At 38.7% G+C, this 17,880-nt stretch overlaps 2 protein-coding genes and 1 long non-coding RNA gene across 5 annotated transcripts in view; 1 reads left to right on the top strand and 2 right to left on the bottom strand.

Annotated features, from left to right (window-relative positions):
• The window catches only part of LOC136236323 (uncharacterized), a 205,640-nt gene that overhangs the window by 56,151 nt on the left and 131,609 nt on the right, over positions 1-17,880 (bottom strand). The gene's annotated exons all lie outside the window — the stretch shown is intronic.
• LOC136236166 (uncharacterized) lies at positions 7,148-7,721 on the top strand. The gene is made up of 3 exons (XR_010692013.1): positions 7,148-7,390; positions 7,454-7,567; positions 7,624-7,721. It is a non-coding gene; the product is annotated as an uncharacterized lncRNA (long non-coding RNA).
• Positions 9,098-10,582, bottom strand: LOC136236459 (ATP-dependent DNA helicase PIF1-like). Its single transcript, XM_066026612.1, has 2 exons — positions 9,460-10,582; positions 9,098-9,420 (listed from the first exon to the last, which is right to left on the bottom strand). Exons 1-2 carry the CDS (start codon positions 10,450-10,452, stop codon positions 9,409-9,411), a joined length of 1,005 nt encoding a protein of 334 aa, XP_065882684.1. The 5' UTR covers positions 10,453-10,582; the 3' UTR covers positions 9,098-9,408.

Raw genomic sequence — 17,880 nt, 5'->3', positions numbered from 1 at the left:
TGTATGTATTTGGATAGAATATTTTTGTGCTATGAGGGTTCATGGCTAGTGGGGTATATCTCCTTATTGCTAGCATTAATGCAACTATTTGATACACAGTATAGGAGAATTGTGAGATATGCATTATCATGTTAATAGTCAAGTGCAATCATGTATGCTAGGAATATTACATAAATGTGTGCATTTACACAACAGCAAGTGATGCTTTGCCCTTAAATGCTCAAAATAATTACATACAATGTATGTAGCATAATGTTAGCTACACACAGTACAGTTCATTTATAACTTTATATTTTGTGCGTGGTGCCATGAGTTTTTCTGCATGCATGGATAAATCTAAAGCTAAGCATGGGTGTATCTAAAGCCATGCACGGTGAATGCTATGGCCACGTGTGGGCCATTCCCCCATGCATGCCATGATGTGATTGTTAAGTCCATGATGCACTACTCTAGTGAAGAACAGTGTTAGCTACTTATGTACATATGGTTAAACCATTAGTGCTAAATTTTCTCAATGCAGGTCAGCTTAAAATCGACAATACAACTGGTAGCAGCAATGCCTTGGCAATGCCATAAAATTGTCTAGGCACACTAACAACTCAAATAGTTATACACTTTCCAACAACCTGAATTGATGCCAGAAGTCTTCTCAACAATAGCCCTGACTACCATGAGATGCTGTAGCCATGAGAGCTGTACTGGATTAAAGATAATAGCTCATACGAAATACCGTATAGCAAGTTTTTTTTCGAGAGAGACTTTTCACAATTTTCGCAGATTAAAAGCTATCCACAAAAATTTTCCTCCTCAAAATTTGCAGTTCAATCAAAATGACATTGTTTGAGTATTATAAATGCATAAAAGATCTTGATGAAGTGAAAATTTCTCCCTTCAAAATTTTGGATATTATCAATCCATGAAAAATGTCCTCAAAAAATTCCACTTTATGGTATCTTCTTTCAAGTGTAGCAGTTGGCTTTTGCTTAAATCAATAGTTATCTAGTATACCTAAACAATAACACAGTAAATAGTATGAAACAAAAAAGAAAACAGCGATGATTTGAAGTGTCCTCCACGGTATGGCAGGCATGCCTGGCCTGATGAAGGGAGGGAGTGACAAAGTGTACTTATCGATCTATGTATAGCTTAAAGAACAAATAACAACAGGTTGGGTGAACATATATCTGTACTTATAGTATTATATCACCTGGACAACATGGCTCTGGTCTTAGGAACATGCGTGGCCAGTGTTGCCATGCTGCCACGAGTAGTTTACAACACATGCATGGCATATTGCCATATGTGACATGGATGCATGACAAACACAACATGGCTGCATGATACATGGTTGCATGGAAACACACATTGTAAGTGGTCTTTACTGTATTAGGAGTTCTTTTCTTGGTTGCTGTCAATGTGTTCGTGCATTATATGACACTGAGAATTCTGTACTTTCCATTCCATTACGATGCTTAGGGGAATAAGGATTAATTTAAATAGACACACCCAGAGAGTTTAGGCTTCATTTAATAATACAATTGAAAAATCTTTGATTCAATAAATGATGTAGACATGCAGGTACATAATTCTACTGTCATAGTTTCATTCTGGTATCATGTTACAAGCACACCTGTAGTGTTGTTTCAGTTAACTGTAACTAAAACTAAAAGTACTTTTAGTAAGGTGAATATATTTAAGTTAACTAAAACTAACACTATAACTAAAAACAAACGTATATAATCACTGAAACTATAACTATTATAACTAAAATCAAATCTATATTATTACTAAAACTAAAACTATAACTAAAACAAATGTATATAATCAATAAAACTACAACTATAACTAAAATCTAATCTATATTATTACTAAAACTAAAACTGCTTACAATATAGCAAGTTGATCTTATTACTAAAACTGTAACTGCTTGCTAAATGTATTTGATACTACTTCTAAAACTATATGCTATATCATATAGTTACGTACATACTATTAAATCTATTACTAATAAAAACTGTTTGACCAACATTCACGAACTCAGTAATGTAGGTACTAGGTAGTGATGTAGGTGGTGGTAGTAGTATTTTCTACAAGTTGGGAATCGACATCTGGCAAATGCAACAGACTTACTGATAGTAACTTGGAAAGGGAAGTTCTACTAAGAAAGAAGAAGGAATACCTGTGACAGAGATTGCATCAAATGCACTGTATTAAGTGTTGTATTAATCTCTAGTATAAAAAAATTGACAGGTCTTGTAATACAAAGGTTTTGTATTACTAAGTTGGAAAAATGGTACTGAAATTATAACAAGAGTTTCATTCACATAAAATATAGTCACTTGGTGCATACTATTAAAGCTAAACAAGGTTTTCTTATGCACAACTAAAACTATAACTAAAAGGTTTTCAGATACATAACTATAACCGTGTCTACAACTAAAAGGTTTTCAAGTTTTTAACTAGAACTAGAACTAAAACATTTTCATGTACATAACTAAAACTAAAAGGTTTTCATGTTTTTAACTATAACTATAACTAAAACTAAAAGGTTTTCATGTTTCTAACTATAACTAGAACTAGAACTAAAAGATTTCGAAGTACATAACTAAAACTGTAACTAAAACTAAAAGGTTTTCATGTTTTTAACTGTAACTATAACTAAAACTAAAACAACAAAGAGTGAATAACCATAACTAAATCAATAACTAAAAAGAATTAAGAAAGATTACTAAAACTAAAACTAAAACAAAAATTATTGATGAAACTAGCTACAACTATAACTAAAACTAAAACTAAAACTCCATACTAAAACAACACTACACACCTGATATATGTTGTGGTGTTCAGAGTTACATTTCAGTTCTCTGATGATTTATGTAGCTTTGGCACTTAAATGTGCATAAAACTTATTGATCATCTACCTATGTATGTACGTATATATGTAGTTACACACAATAAACCATGTACATGCTAAATGTAATATATTTAATTTTATAAAATATATTTTTGCATTTGCTAAACAATATAACAATGTGAGGTATACTACTTCATGACCACATGATCTTTCAGTTTTAAACCTTAGCTAAATAGTAAAGTGGGGCACCATATTGTACAGATACATGATCCTGCATCCTTCTGATGATGATCTTACACACTGGCTGCTGCTTTGCTGTCTAAATTGGATTTTATTCAAAACATTGGTTAAGGTGTGTAGGGAGTCAGTATTGGTAAAAGGTTTTCAATCTTCTGAAAAGTTAGAATTTAAATTGTGCTACTTGAACAATCAATTCTACATGTGATGTTCAAGTAATATGGCTAAGGTAAAATTCTTGCAGTCATAAGAGAATTCACCGAACATCTCGTTCATTATTATTTTATTGATAGCGTTTGTGTGAATTTCACTAACTTTATTGTTATATACGTAGGCTTTTAAAATATCATTTTCTGAATTGCATTGGCTGTATAGTGCATATACGTAGCAACTACTTTAGCTATCTCTCACTTCGCTCGTGCGCTACAGCCCGGGCCTTCGGGTTTATAAATTTCATAGACTCCCCATATAACTATTATGTGTTCAGCTCGATATCTTGAAGCAGGGGTGGAGGAAGTAGTTGATATGAGGGGGGGCTGACCAGGGGTGGATCCAGACTTATGGGAAAAAAATTAACTGAAGCACTACATTGTCTCTGGTTTGATAAGGTGAGACCAAAAAAAAAAATAAGGTCACAACCAGCAGACAATAGTTGCCCACCTCACCAGCTACGAATGTATAACATAAAAATGCTTACATAGCTCACTACACACTGCTCTATTAAATACTGTGATTGCTTTATTAGAGTGACTGCTCTATTGGAGTATCTCGATCTTGATCACGGTTTTCAGCCCCATACCAAGAAGGATAATTTCGCGTGATATCATTCTGATTAGTCCCCCTCAGCGAATCGAGGGGGGCTTCAGCCCCCTAGTCCCCCCCTTTCCGCCGCCTATGTCTTGAAGGGTTCCAGAGATATGGTGAATTTACTGTCTAATACATTACAAAATAACTTTTCATATTAATGCATTGAACTCTGTGAGTGATTAAGCATTGCAAATTGTGACAAATCACTTTGTTTATAAATATTATAAAGAGACTTCTGGTAGTTAAATCAAGTGTTCCGGTCCTTTTCTTCAATTAAACTCCATGTATCATTGTTTAAAACTTAGTTTTAACCATTCTAACACATGAACACTAAATCACCCCATTTGTAAGTTAATTGTTATCCCACGCATGGTGAAATCACTACATGGTCTGATAAAATCATCCATATTTCCTAGCAGAAAGAAGCTGTGGGTGTGAAATTTCACAGGAAGAAGGCTTAATAGTTGCTTTATCCAAAGGTGTAATAAAATTAAAAATATTGTTGAAATTTTCAATTAAGCTTTCCTGCAAATTTTGCATGCGCCCAAAAGGATGGTTTTCCAAACTGAAATTGGGTCACAAATGAGTAATGAATAAGACCCATTGTGCACGTATGCAAGGCACACTAGTATCCATAATATGCAGCACATTAGTACCAGCGTTGAAACCGGGTCGGGTCAACCGGGTCACATTTTCTCCGGGTCTGACCCGGTTTACAAATTATCCGGGTCTGACCCGGATTGGATCACGTGAGAAACGAAATTGTTCGTTTGACGACATGGAAACTTATAAACGCTATAGCGTAGCTCTTTCGTAAGCTACGCCCACTTACCGCGTTACCAACATACGCTCAGCCACGCCGATTTATTAGTAAGTGCAGTATGTAGCACGAAACTGAGGGTATCCATGGTGAGGGGTAGCTATTGTCAGTAGGTGATGACCCTTTTTTTTTTTTGTCTTCAACCTACAGCTAGGCTAAAGTTGCAATATTTACTCAACACGAATCGAATGCTCAAAACGTAGTCTCGTTCGCTCGCTCGAGACTAGCCGAAACATAGCTCTTATCGCACGCCTCGGCTTTAATTAATCCGGCCGCGTCACATCCGGGTCAAATCCGGGTCTGACCCCAATTGCTATCCGGGTCAGTGGGTCATCCGGGTCAGCAGTAGTGACCCGGTTTCAACGCTGATTAATACTGTATATCATAAGTGCATATATACCTTAATTCCTATGTATGCTTGCATTAGTAAGAAAGGAATTGTATTCAGCTCAATTTCAATTAACAATATATCAATTTTCATGGAAGTTTCTAAATGAACTTGATAACTTAACCATCTCCTAAGCCACGAAACATACCAATAGCCAAAAAGTCATAAGTGATTAAGCACTAATTGATGCACAACAAATGTTAGTTCTATAAGTTATGAATACTTTTAAAATATTAAACTCTTTTATGGTTTTGTGGTTAAACAAGCAGATGATATGAATAGAAGATAAGCACCCTGTAGACATGTAGACATGTACGTACGTACAAAAACCACTTCACTGTTAAGGTACTGCAGATAGAAGTTGGACTAAAATTACTAATCTCATGTGATTTTTAAGTAGAGTATATAAATACTTAACCCATTAACTATGGATGCACCAATACCAATATTTTTATCAACATTGGCCATTTTGGTGGCATTGGATCAGTATCGGTCATGGTTTAAAAGACCAATAACATACCCGCTACTTTGCATTATGTCATTTAATTGTTTTTCAAGATGGCAGTATATGTAGTGAGTGGCCAGAATGGACTGTTACGGAAGAACATATAACCATGAATTACTTGAATGCTGCCACTGATTATGATTGATAGTACAGTTTAATGCGCAGTAAACCACGAAACAAGATTAATTGAAGCCATATGTGATGATTGATTGTCATGATTCAATGTGTAATGGCAAAGTATTGGTATCGGCCAATTTTCCACTAAAATGTATTGGTATCAGATTAGTTGGTAAAAAGCGGTGGTATTGGTGCATACCATTAATGGCCACTACTGCCATATAGCGGAATGGTATCATAACTTACTATAGAATAAACTTTCACCTCCCTATAACCTGTATCATGCATGCATTTCATAACAAGATGCACTAGCATTGAAGCGGACATGCTTATAGAGGTCTTATTTCTGAGAAAACCGGTCCTTCTGTGATTAGTGTGTGTTCATTGTGTAATAGCACAGTGCTTCCTTTTCAGAGTAGGGGAGTTAAATTGTTCTTCTAATTGAAAAGTATTATCTGATAATAAAGAAAGTGCAATAGAGACAGGTAGAGTTGACAGTTGGCTGCTTTATCCCAGACATGGCATGGTGGACACAAGTACATATGTAACAGTAAAAATGGAACACATCCAGCTGAGGAATGGATCACATTGTGAGTAAACTGTATAGAATAGTTCTTTGGAGTGCAAGACATCTTTGTGAAGGATTATGCTGGTTGTTTGGGCTGATTTTTACCAAAGTTTGGCCTTTAATTTGCTGTGTGATAACTTTTCTGTGGTCAATGTATGTAAATAAGGTTTACATGTACATTTAAACCAAGCCGGTTAATGTAGGAGTTATTAATTATACAGGCATTAAGTAGAAATGTTAGTGAGCATTAACTGGAATTTGCTCGTGCGCAGCAAGGGGGTGACACACAGCACTCACTGTAGGTAGATCTGTGACCACGGTCAAAGTCTAAGTCAAAGGTCAAGGCCACCAAAATCGTGCCAATTCAACGGTCAAGGGTAAAAGCTTCCAACTCACAATCGAAAAGTGCGGAAATATCGTCGCTAAGTCACCGGTCAAGGTCGGAAAAGGCTCTTAATCACAGGTCAAAGCGAAATTTCAGCCGGTCAAGACTTTGACCGCGGTCGCAGATCTACCTACAGCGCGTACCTACGTGACACCCCCTTGCGCAGTGTTCAACACGTGCCTCCTAGTGTGAACAGTGTAACCCGTTAGTTGTTAAGGGTGAGCCAACATGCCACAGACAAAGAGGACAAAAGGAAGACCCCAGCGAATTGAAATTTCAGTATGGGTGAGCGTCTTCTCTTTAGCGGTATTGGTAAAACCGGGAGGGGAGCGGGAGCGGGAGCGGGAGATTGCATGGTAAAATCAGGAACCGGGAATCGGGAGATCACGTGCGACTTCTCCTAAATATCTCACTTGTAATCAGGTACAAATTTTGTACATGCAAATTTTATTAGGTACCACAACCCTTGCATGTACATCACACAGATTCAAGTCCACCTCAAGAGGCCTGTGTACCAAATCATCCACTAACTCAGTTTCTGCTAGAATTAAAGGAAAAGGCCAGCAGTAGTGCTAAAATAAGGAGATGTGAAAGAAGAGTCAAGTTTTTAAATGAAGAATTTTGTTGGGACCGATTCTTATCTGAGTTAAATGTTGTCTGTCAAGATATTCTCCTGTACAATTATGTTTTGCAACCAAGCATTGACAAGGTAGGTAATTATATCTTCATTCATATAATATGTAGCCTCTGTTAACATTTATCATTCCTTTAGGAAGTTACTGATCTTGACATTGGAAAGATTGCAGTACTTCAGACGAAAAGGAGTAATCAAATAGCCTTTTTGAGACGTTTAAACGATAAGGAAGATAAAACACCAAGAGTAGAGGTATTATATAACAATATCCATGCATAGATAGCGTTTACTGCAATATATTTTTGTAGGTTGTATCAAGTTACAGTGACCCTGATTATGCAGAACTAAACTATCATGCAGGAACTGCCACTCGTTCAAACATTGGAGCTGTGAATACCAAACAATACTAACAAATAATTTGTTTACATAAAGAGATCATTTTAAAGCAGCAGTAAAATATGGTACATATTTATGCATAACTGGACAAGGTACACTACATAAAGTGTACATACAATTCTAGTCCTTCACATTTTTGGGGCAACTGAGTTGAATTTGTTCATTTTCAAACATCTCTTCACATTCCTCATCATTGGTTCACGGACTTGCTTGAAGTACATCCCATAGACCAGCACATCAAACAATTGTGTCACAAGCGGATTGTTTGGAAAAAATATGTAATTGAGAAAGTCTTGATATCCTTGGGAAGTGATGAGAAGCCTACCTAAAATCAATAAAGGTGTAAAGAAGAGATTAATTAATACATGACTAGAAATGACCACAAGCAATGTCATTATGAGCTTTCTGTTCTGTCTGATGTTCTGTTGTTTCTTCTTCAAGGTTTTAAGGTTTTCAGACTGGGAGTTGTGTCCCGATAACTTTGTCTCCTCCTCAATTTGTTTGTGCACCTGGAAAGCCTTAATGGCTAAGAAGACATTGAGAGATATAGTAAGAATGGATGCCAGAAACAGTGGTGCAAAGACAAGCAAAACCAATTCAGTGAAGCCATTTCCTTCAAACAGACAAATTACAAACTCTGGCACCTCGGTAACACCATCCACATCATTGATGAAAACATAAATGGCAGGTATGGCAGCTAGCAACCACACTACACAGATAACAGCAGCTACAACACGTGGTGTCATCATTCTTCTATGCTTGAAAGGAAATCTTATTGCTACCACCTTGTCAGCTGCTATCATCACGAATGATATCTGGTAGACGATAAAGAAGAGCACTTGAATCTTTGAAGGATAACAGCTGATGGGAGACTCTACTCCTAACTGGTAAGAAATCATCATGGTGCTAGTAATGAGGCTGCCAACTCCCGTAAACATCACACCAGATACCAGCAAGTTAGCAAGAAATAAATTATGAGGCTTGTGTAAGCTCCTTGTGGTTTTGATAGTGTAGACCACCCAGCCAGACAGTAGAAGGTTGACAGTAGTAGCAATCATCTTGAACAACAAGGATAGGTAGGCAACATATCCTGGGAGAACAGAGCCTCGATCCTGATCTAATCCTGAACCAGAGTAATCCATGTCACTCCTGCTGTACACAAGCTCAAATACTTAGACACGCAACTACTGTGGTACTGTTTACACCTATTACTGTTTTATAAGTGACTAGCTGTAGTACCTGCCCTATCGTGCAGGGCAGTATGTACAATGACATGGAAATTAAATGAAATTACAGTTGGTAATATACTATTATAGATACTTTATAAAAGACTAAGGAAACAATGTGGTGTAAGGATTGCATGAATGCAATAATTGTGAAGTGCACTCTTATTGGAATATTTTGTGACTTAAGTTGCTCAAATTCTACCATCAACCAAACATACCATGAATTACTGTAATCTGCACTACAACGATTCTGTTATGACAAAATATAACGGCTTTATAAAATATAACAGCATGGGCACAGAGTGGGGGCTAGCAAGAAATAATAATAAATGAAAACAAAAAATTTTGAGTCATCCAGCCCAAGACAGCTCATGGAAAAAACCTTCCTTACGACCATCCACAGGTGCTGATCCATAATATCACAAAGCAGCAGTAGCAGCAGACAAACCTAACTAAAGTGCATGTGTTTGCCTATCTAAAAACCTCACTATAGACTACATTACGTGTTGCCTATCTAAAAACCTCACTATAGACTACATTACGTGTTTTGCAATCCCCTCTAACTAAAAGTGTCAATCTATCTGCTGAACCTACCCTAGATAGTGCCACATAAAGCATGCCGTGTGTGAAGCTTTCGTCCGTCAAATCTAATCCTACACCCTTAAAAGTTTGGCCCTGGCTTTTGTTAATGGTCATGGCAAAGCAAAGTGCAATTGGAAATTGAAGCCATCTAAATTCAAAAGGCAAAACCGAGTTATTCGGAATGAGAGGAATGCGTGGTATTATAATATCGTGTCCTGCATATCTACCGTGAGAAATCTTGGCCTCTACTGTGTTAGCCGACAGTTTAGTAACTACACACCTAGTGCCATTAGTAACCCTTGGAGGATCTAGAGAGCGTAGAATAATAATAGGAGCGCCTACTTTAAGTAAGAGAAGATGCTGAGGTAGTCCAGATACCTCTAAAGAGTTCAAGAATTCTGTTGGAAAGTGAACAGCCTGAGATTCATCAGGTATGGTGTCCAAGGACCTGTAGTCACAGCAGTCACCAGGTAACTGCTCCACCAGAGTCATGTTGATGGAATGAGTGGTCTTGTTAAGAGGAGCAAGAATGCAGCGTTCAGAAAGCCAAGCTAAGTCCCTAAAGTTAGAGAGCAAATCTGGATACACCCTGGAAACCAGTTCCTCCTTGCTATCCACAAAGGTTCCCATGGTGTCAGGTAGCTGGACAACATCAGGTAGAGTGTCAATAGGAAACTTCCCATCTCCAATGGCCAATAGTTCTTCAGCGAATTGTCCAGCTGCCACATCCCCACACAGGTGCACTCTCATGTTAGTGTGTAGTTGTTTAACCATCACACTGTCCCACAGATGAGATCGCTTGAGGCAAGCATCAACAATGTTACCTCTAGTGCCACCTTGAATGACAGGTAGAATCTGCCTGAAGTCACCACACAGTAGCATGCACTTGCCTCCCATTGGATTTCCCATTGGATTATCATTCCCTTTTGCCATTCTGTTGAGTAGAGCCAAGCCTGTGGTTTCCCAAAAATCATCTCCTTTGTGAGCATCTCTAACAATTTCTTCACCTTAAGCCTAAACACACGGGCCACTAAGTCTGGACGGTCCAGAGGCTCTTGACCTGGTAGTAGATTGTTCCTAATCTCTATTATTTACATTATCATTAGGCATTAGCACTCCTACCTCGTCACACATCGGGCTATTGTACCTCCTAGCATGCTCTCCTATACGCCATTTGTTCTCATTAATCACTACCCTAATATTTGCTGGCTCATCATGCTGTTCAAATATTTCTTTAGCTACCTTAATAAGTTGAACATAGTGATTATCGTCATGCAAAAGCTTAGTAATACCCCTAACTATGTCAAGCCTTAACCCATCAACTATCCCACATCTTGTAGCTACTTCAGTTTGCTGGTTGTCGATAAAATAAATTTTGGAAAATTTAGGAGACTCACCTGTTGATGGAACTAAACTACCTATACGATGATAGACTTGACCCTGTACTCTAAAAGAAGGATTGAAGCCAGCCATAGTTATCTCGTTACAGCCAAAGCTTGTCATTTGAAATGCACTATTATACTTACGTATGCTAGCTAGAAAATGTTTACCTCCTGTGTTTGTACCTTCATACAGGTGTCTCAAGAATGACTGGGGCTGTGGAAATGCCTCTAACTGGACATTACCCTTCAAGCAACAAAGGGATTCGGTCTCCTGGGGAAATTTTAATGCTCTGCAGTGTGTGCATTCTACACTAAGCGTGCCTACATCTGTAGTGTTGAAGAAGTTGTGTGGCTGATAGTTAAGCCCCCTAAAGCTTGGGTGTGTGCTTGCACGTACCTGTTGTCTGCGTGCTGTGTTAGCCTGCTGCTCCAGAGCTCTGTAGAGTGGATCAGCTCGAGCTTGTTGATGGGAAGCTGTATCTTCTTGTTGCTCCTCCCTCCTTGTTACTGGGTCTTCACGCGCAAGTCGACGGGCAGCTGTTTCACGCTGCTGTTCTTCTTCTTTGGTGGCCCGGTCCGCACGCGCAAGTCGACGGGCAGCTGCATCGTGGATCCGTTCCTGTGATCTTCTTTCTTCGTCCTGGCGGGCCACACGATGGGCTTCTGCGTCACGTTGTCGTCGTCTCTGTTGTGAGTCCCAGCGGCGGAGGAAGTAGTTGATATGAGGGGGGGCTCCGCTGGGCTGACCCAGACTTATTTCTATAGTTTGGTAAGGTGAGACCAAAAAAAAAAAAAAAAAAAGGTCACAACCAACTGACAAGAGTTTTCCACCTCACCAGCTACCATTTCTAGCTGATAAACTACATAAAAATCCTTACATAGCTCGCTACACACTGACTACTTTATTAGAGTGACTGCTCTATTAGAGTATCTCGATCTTTATCACGGTCTTCAAGAAAGATAATTTCGGTGTGATATCATTCTGAGGGGGGGCTAAGCCCCCCCTCAGCAGACCGAAGGGGGGCTTTGGCCCCCTAGCCCCCCCCTTTCCGCCGCCTATGGTGAGTCCAGTTCACACCTAGCACTGGATGAGGTGGTAGCTCCAGTTGAAGCCTCCTGGCGGCGCAGTATTTGTCGTTCTGCTTCTTCCCGTCTCTTCTCTGGATCCAATCTTTGGTTCTGCTTGCGTCTCTTTGCTTGAAACGCACAAAAAGTAGAAGATCGTTTTCGCTTAGGCGGCATGCTCGGGCATGCTTACACAGCACATCAAATGAATTTGAATTAGAAATATCACGTGTGTACAGTTGGCAAAAACACATGCAGTACAGTGCGAAAAAAGGTGTACTGAAAAGGTGCCCAAAACGAAAAAAAAAAAGTTAACACCAGCTGGACTCGAACCCACAACCTCGCGCACGTAAGACAGGCACCTAAACCATTAACCTATCTACTTCACCACATTGTTACAGCAATATTTTTGTCTTATAAAGACTTGTACAAATGGACTGAGATAGGTGTTTACTTGCGGTTTGCATGCGGTTTATAGAAAGAATTCAAGCGAATTTTAGTCTACACACCTGCCTTCAACGGCCCCTAGACGACTAACGATAGCTCGCACGAACTTTTCGAAAGCGTCATTGTTGAGCTCAATAATCAGCGCTTCCGTGACGCCAAAGACGCTTCCAAACGCGCAGCGGTTAGAGAGTACAATGCGTGACATCAAATGGAATGCAGACAGACAGACAGACGGCTTTTCACTCTTATAATATAGATGTTGGAAGCCCTTAACACCCACACTCAGCAAGGTGATGGTTTGCTCAATTTCATTGTAAAGTCATTAATATGAAATTCATAGCTATACTGAAGCCTATGCCCTACCATTTGTATACTACCAGACTATATCCACTAGCTGTCAATGAATTTGTAACTTGTATGATCTTAAACCATTGCCAGTGATTTCTCAAAGGAATACCCCCATTTACTATTAATGCAATGACAATACTAGCTACATGTAGTTGTGTTGGCAGTAACTTTGTACATAAGGTATACTGTTGAATTAAAAACCTTATACTAACAACTTCCATTCCAGCAAAATGTGATTATGAGGGCCAACCTTCTTGATAAAAGAATTAATGAATTAAAGGTTGTCAATATTTAACATCCTCTACAGTATAGACCATGCATGTACATGTATGTATGAGTACTTATGAACCAGATGGTTTTGTATATGTATGCATTGTAAACTATATACAGCACACGTATTCTGTTGTAAAGTCAGTACCATAAGTCCAGTGCAAGAATTAGCTATAGTGTCATGCACCACTGGGAAGTTAATAATTATGTTCTATAATCAAATACGTATAAATAAAATAATTTCAAATTCGTTGTAGCTAGTTAAACACTGTAGTTTATATAGCTTACAGAAACCGATTTGGTCTGACAAAAACAATCTTATAACCCATCAAATATTTTGAAGTTCTCTCTGAACAAGTAACATTTTCACAACTTATGATAATCCCTGGAGATTTTCCTGAATATTAGCTGTTCCATACAGTAAAGGAGATACACAATCTTAAGCCAACATACAGTATGTATTTTTGGGCTATAAGACTGGTTTTGTCAGACTCAATCACATGCATGCTCCCAGTCCTATGGCTCCTATACAGTAGCTTAGTATGCTATACAATGTATAGTAATGTTTAGCCAAGAAGCTATATTAACAATGTCAACCATACATGTGTATATACACCCATCTTCTTTCTTTTCAGTGATTTTTCAACCATTTCATTTCTTCAGGCTAGGGGCAGATGTGGGGGATTTGGGGTGGGGGGGGGGGGGGAGGGGTGGGGTTAGAATTTCAGAAGAGCAGTCAACTACCCTGTAAACGTTTGAGCGTAAATTGGATGGCTGCAGGTTCAAGGCTACCTAGATCCAGTCATGGATTTTTTCTCCTTTCTCCAACTTTTCAAACACACCTTCTGTAGCTAAAGTCTTAGAGCAGGCTGTAGGACCAGGTGTTCTACAGACCTTCAGTACTTGTGCTGTAAAGCATTAATAAAAAAATTAAAAAACAGTCACATTTGATTTAGTTAGCAAATTAAAAAAATTGTCTGAAATCTTATCTCAGGGTATTTAAGAGCTGAAAATTTTCTGGGGACATGGCCCCAGATCCCCAGAATGCCATCCATGTCTGCCTGTTGTATGCTTTAAACTTCACAGTTCCACCTCTTAACTCTTTATAGCGTGCTCCTAATTCTCAGAGGTTATATTTATTTTATGATTACTGACCAGACAGTCTAGCTGATGTGGTCATGCAGGATAGTGCACAATCAGTACAGAACATTAACAAATTAAAAATGTTGTGTAAACCTTGTTCGGGGTTATCAATTTCTATGATTCTTACTGGTAGGAACAACCTGAGACCGGGAGTAACATAGTGTTTGAACTGAGTAACACATTGCCATGATTGTCCAAACAATTAAAGTAAAGACATGAACAAAACAACCATCCTACATCCACATTCTCATTGACAAGCTCTCAAGAAGTTTCTGCACTGTATTCTTCAACATCACAGACACTAATACCATTAAGCACAAAGGACTCTGCTCAGACTGCATGCTCTGTAGTATCACATAAGGGATTGCATTTGTACGTTTCTTAAATGGATACGTAGCTACATAACTGTATGCTAGGTTCAATGGCGGATCCAGTGTGGAGGAACCATGCAGCCATATGACATGTCAGTACTTCTGATTAAATAGCTACTAAACTTTGTCAAGCCAAGAAACTCATGAAAATATGAACATTTTACTAGCATTTAATTTACAAATTCACTTGCAAACCAAAGTCAAACTAATTGTGAAATTCTCATCCAGACCCTTCGTGTGTACTAAGTGCCTTTTAAAAATAATTATCGTGTTGCTGTTGTTTAAGGCATCAGTTCAGAACCTTTTAAACAACTTTTAAGACTTCACAACCATCTGAAAAGACCAAAATGGCTAAAATCAAACAGTGAGAGACCACTAAGAGGTGATTATTTGCTACTCAAAAATGCAGCACTGAACTAGAGATCTAGCTGGCTCTCCCCAACCACTTACAACTTAACCTGTCTGTGCCCATCCCCTTGCTAGCTCCTGGATCCGCCCCTGGGGTTTGACAGCAAAGATTGACACGTGATCTCCCGATTCCCGGTTCCTGATTTTACCAAGCAATCTCCCGCTCCCGCTCCCGCTCCCCTCCCGGTTTTACCAATTCCCCTCTTTAGCGCCCGTGTGAAACCGGAAGAGGGAGAATAGACAAGCATCTTCTCCGAGGTGTTCTCTGAGCGCAACAGCGAAACCAACGGGCTGAAAATGGAGGGTAGAGATCGGATAGCACGAAACCCTGGACGGCGGGCACCGCTCTGAATGTGATGGAGGAGTGGCATCATCGCTGGGTCTGTACTACACCAGCGTCAATGCGCGTTGATAGACTGTGACATCATGATCATACATCGTGTAGAACATCTCGATACAAGTAGCACTGGATCGAATGGCGATAAAGGTAACTGATCTAACACCCGTCTCAGTGAGTAGTGATGATGGTGTTTTAATGTGTTAAACAGCTAGCTATATTTGACGTTTCCGTTGACAACTGTGTTCTTATTACAAGAAATTAAAAGCATGCATATAGCTATATGTATAGCATGGATTTTTTTTGCTTTTGCGCACAGACCTGTCACTCAGAAAAGTGTTTCCAAATGTATTTGTAGCAGATAGACATTTTTAGAACAATTTTTGTAATGTAATAGTGATGTAACAATGATGCATATGTGTACTATAAAAGAAGTGGCTGTACAACATTCATTCTCTCCTGAATCATTTTAATAAGATTGTGCTGCAGTTGACAACCTCGAGTAATGCATTAGGCTTGGTTTCTACATATTTATGGGTAATGCCAGGGGCTTACTAACAACAGAAGTCATAACTCGCTGGAAACAAAGTGAGCAATGATTATGCTATCTATTACTTATGTACATACCTTCAAAACAACCCTTACCTTCTTTAGCGTCGTACTGGTAATATCAGTAGTGGATGATCATGAGCTGCCTTTTCACCATAACTTTGCATTGTGGCTTGTGGTAACACACTGTGGCTAGCAGGTTATGAGTCTACTTAGCTTCCAGCCATCGCAGTACCACTACACTGTAAATTAGGAAGGTGAGGTTCATGCTGGTGGTGTGCTGCTTGTGTTTGCTTGGTGTGGTATGCATAATTCTGAAATATGTGGATCATGCTGGGTGGAATGCCATTGGTGTGGGCTTCGTGCTTCTGAATTTGCAGCATGGGAATAGGTTTTCAAAGGGTCGGGCATATAGGGAATTTGTTTATGGTTTGTGGTGATCACAAGAAACAGAACATGATGATTAGATTCTTCATCCATTCAGTTTCTGAGCAGCAGGTTTGATTGTGGTATGTGTACAACTGAATAACGTTAGCTTTATAAACATTACTATTGCTGTATTGTGTGGTGAAACATGTAGACCCTTACAATTTTGTGAGGGCATCAGTAGACCAGTACACAAAAAAGACATTAGCTTAGCCTGAAAAGTAGAAATCACTGCACCCATAATCTTTTTAGTTTTATATATTTGCAGACAGCTGTTAGCAAAGGACTAGGTAATAGCATTAGGGATGCACTGATTATGCCAGCATAATTTCAGGCATAATGGGTATGTGTGGGAATCAGGAATTATGCTAGCATTTTGAGGTGATTAAAAAGCTTTAACAGTAGGAAAATCTGCAGATTGCATAGTTTTGTTAAAAAAGATCGAGACACTCTAATAAAGCAATCAGAAACTCCAATAGAACAGTCACTGAATATTATTAAGCAGTCACATTGAAATGAATACTTCAATTCAAGACTATTTGAAGCTTAAACATCAATGAAAATGGCCTGATACAGCAATAAACTGGCATTATTAGCCAATTATGGTGGCATAATTTTGGGAATAATGGGCAATTCTCAAAATCATAATAGGTGAATTTTTGAGTACTGCTCAAAAGCATAATGCTCAATTTCTGGAGCATAATAGCGCCTAAATAGCATGAGCACATAGAATAAATATTGTATCTTCAGAGCACATCGAGTTCACTTATTACACCAGTATGCATGATTACTTGATTGGTCTGTGATGTGTGATGAAAGCCATATTGCATTGACCCATAATTGTTAGCACCAATTTCAATTATAGTGATTCTGAAATGACTAGATTTTATCACCAGGAATGTTTTTAAAAGTTTGTAAATGTGTTGAGGAAACTGGTGTTATTAAGGTACTTCTCAATGGCGGATCCAGGATGGGGCATTTGGGGTAAATGCTCCCCCTCCTCGTGATCAGGAAGAGCCAGCCATACTTGTGATTAAAATACTAAACTTTGTCAGGCCAAGATAAGTTTAGCTATATAACTCATGAAAGTATGCACATTTTACTAGCACTTATTACAATTTCACCTCAAACTGAAGTAAAGCAATAACAAACTAGCTGTTAAATTGTTACCCTGCACCTTCGTGCGTACTAAGCGCCTCTAAAATTAATTATAGTGTTGCTGTTGTTTAAGACATTTGGAGCCTTTTAACAGCTTTTAAGACTCCACAACCATCTTCAAAGGCCAAAGTGACAAAAAATCATCAGTGAGACACTACTAATAGGTGATTATTTGGTGCTTCAAAAATGCAGCAACTAGCAAGAGAATCTGGATCTCCCCAACCACCTACAACTTAGCCTGTTTGTGCCCCTCCCCTTGCTGGCTCCTGGATCCGCTCCTGCTTCTTTGGTGTACCAAATAAACCTATATACAAGGCATTTACTCATGAAGTTGCAGTGCTGGTTCTTCAGTGTTTGTAATAGCTTTTAGTAAAGTATGTTCATATAGCAGGTTCTGGTACATAGTGTAGTCTTCAGTTAATTACTAGTACTGAAATATGCATTTGTAAGAAATCTT

Source organism: Dysidea avara, chromosome 10 (genome assembly GCF_963678975.1).
Source record: "Dysidea avara chromosome 10, odDysAvar1.4, whole genome shotgun sequence".
Lineage (NCBI taxonomy): Eukaryota > Metazoa > Porifera > Demospongiae > Dictyoceratida > Dysideidae > Dysidea > Dysidea avara.
The sequence above is the reverse complement of the archived record's forward strand: the minus strand, read 5'-3'. Positions and strand labels throughout refer to the sequence as shown.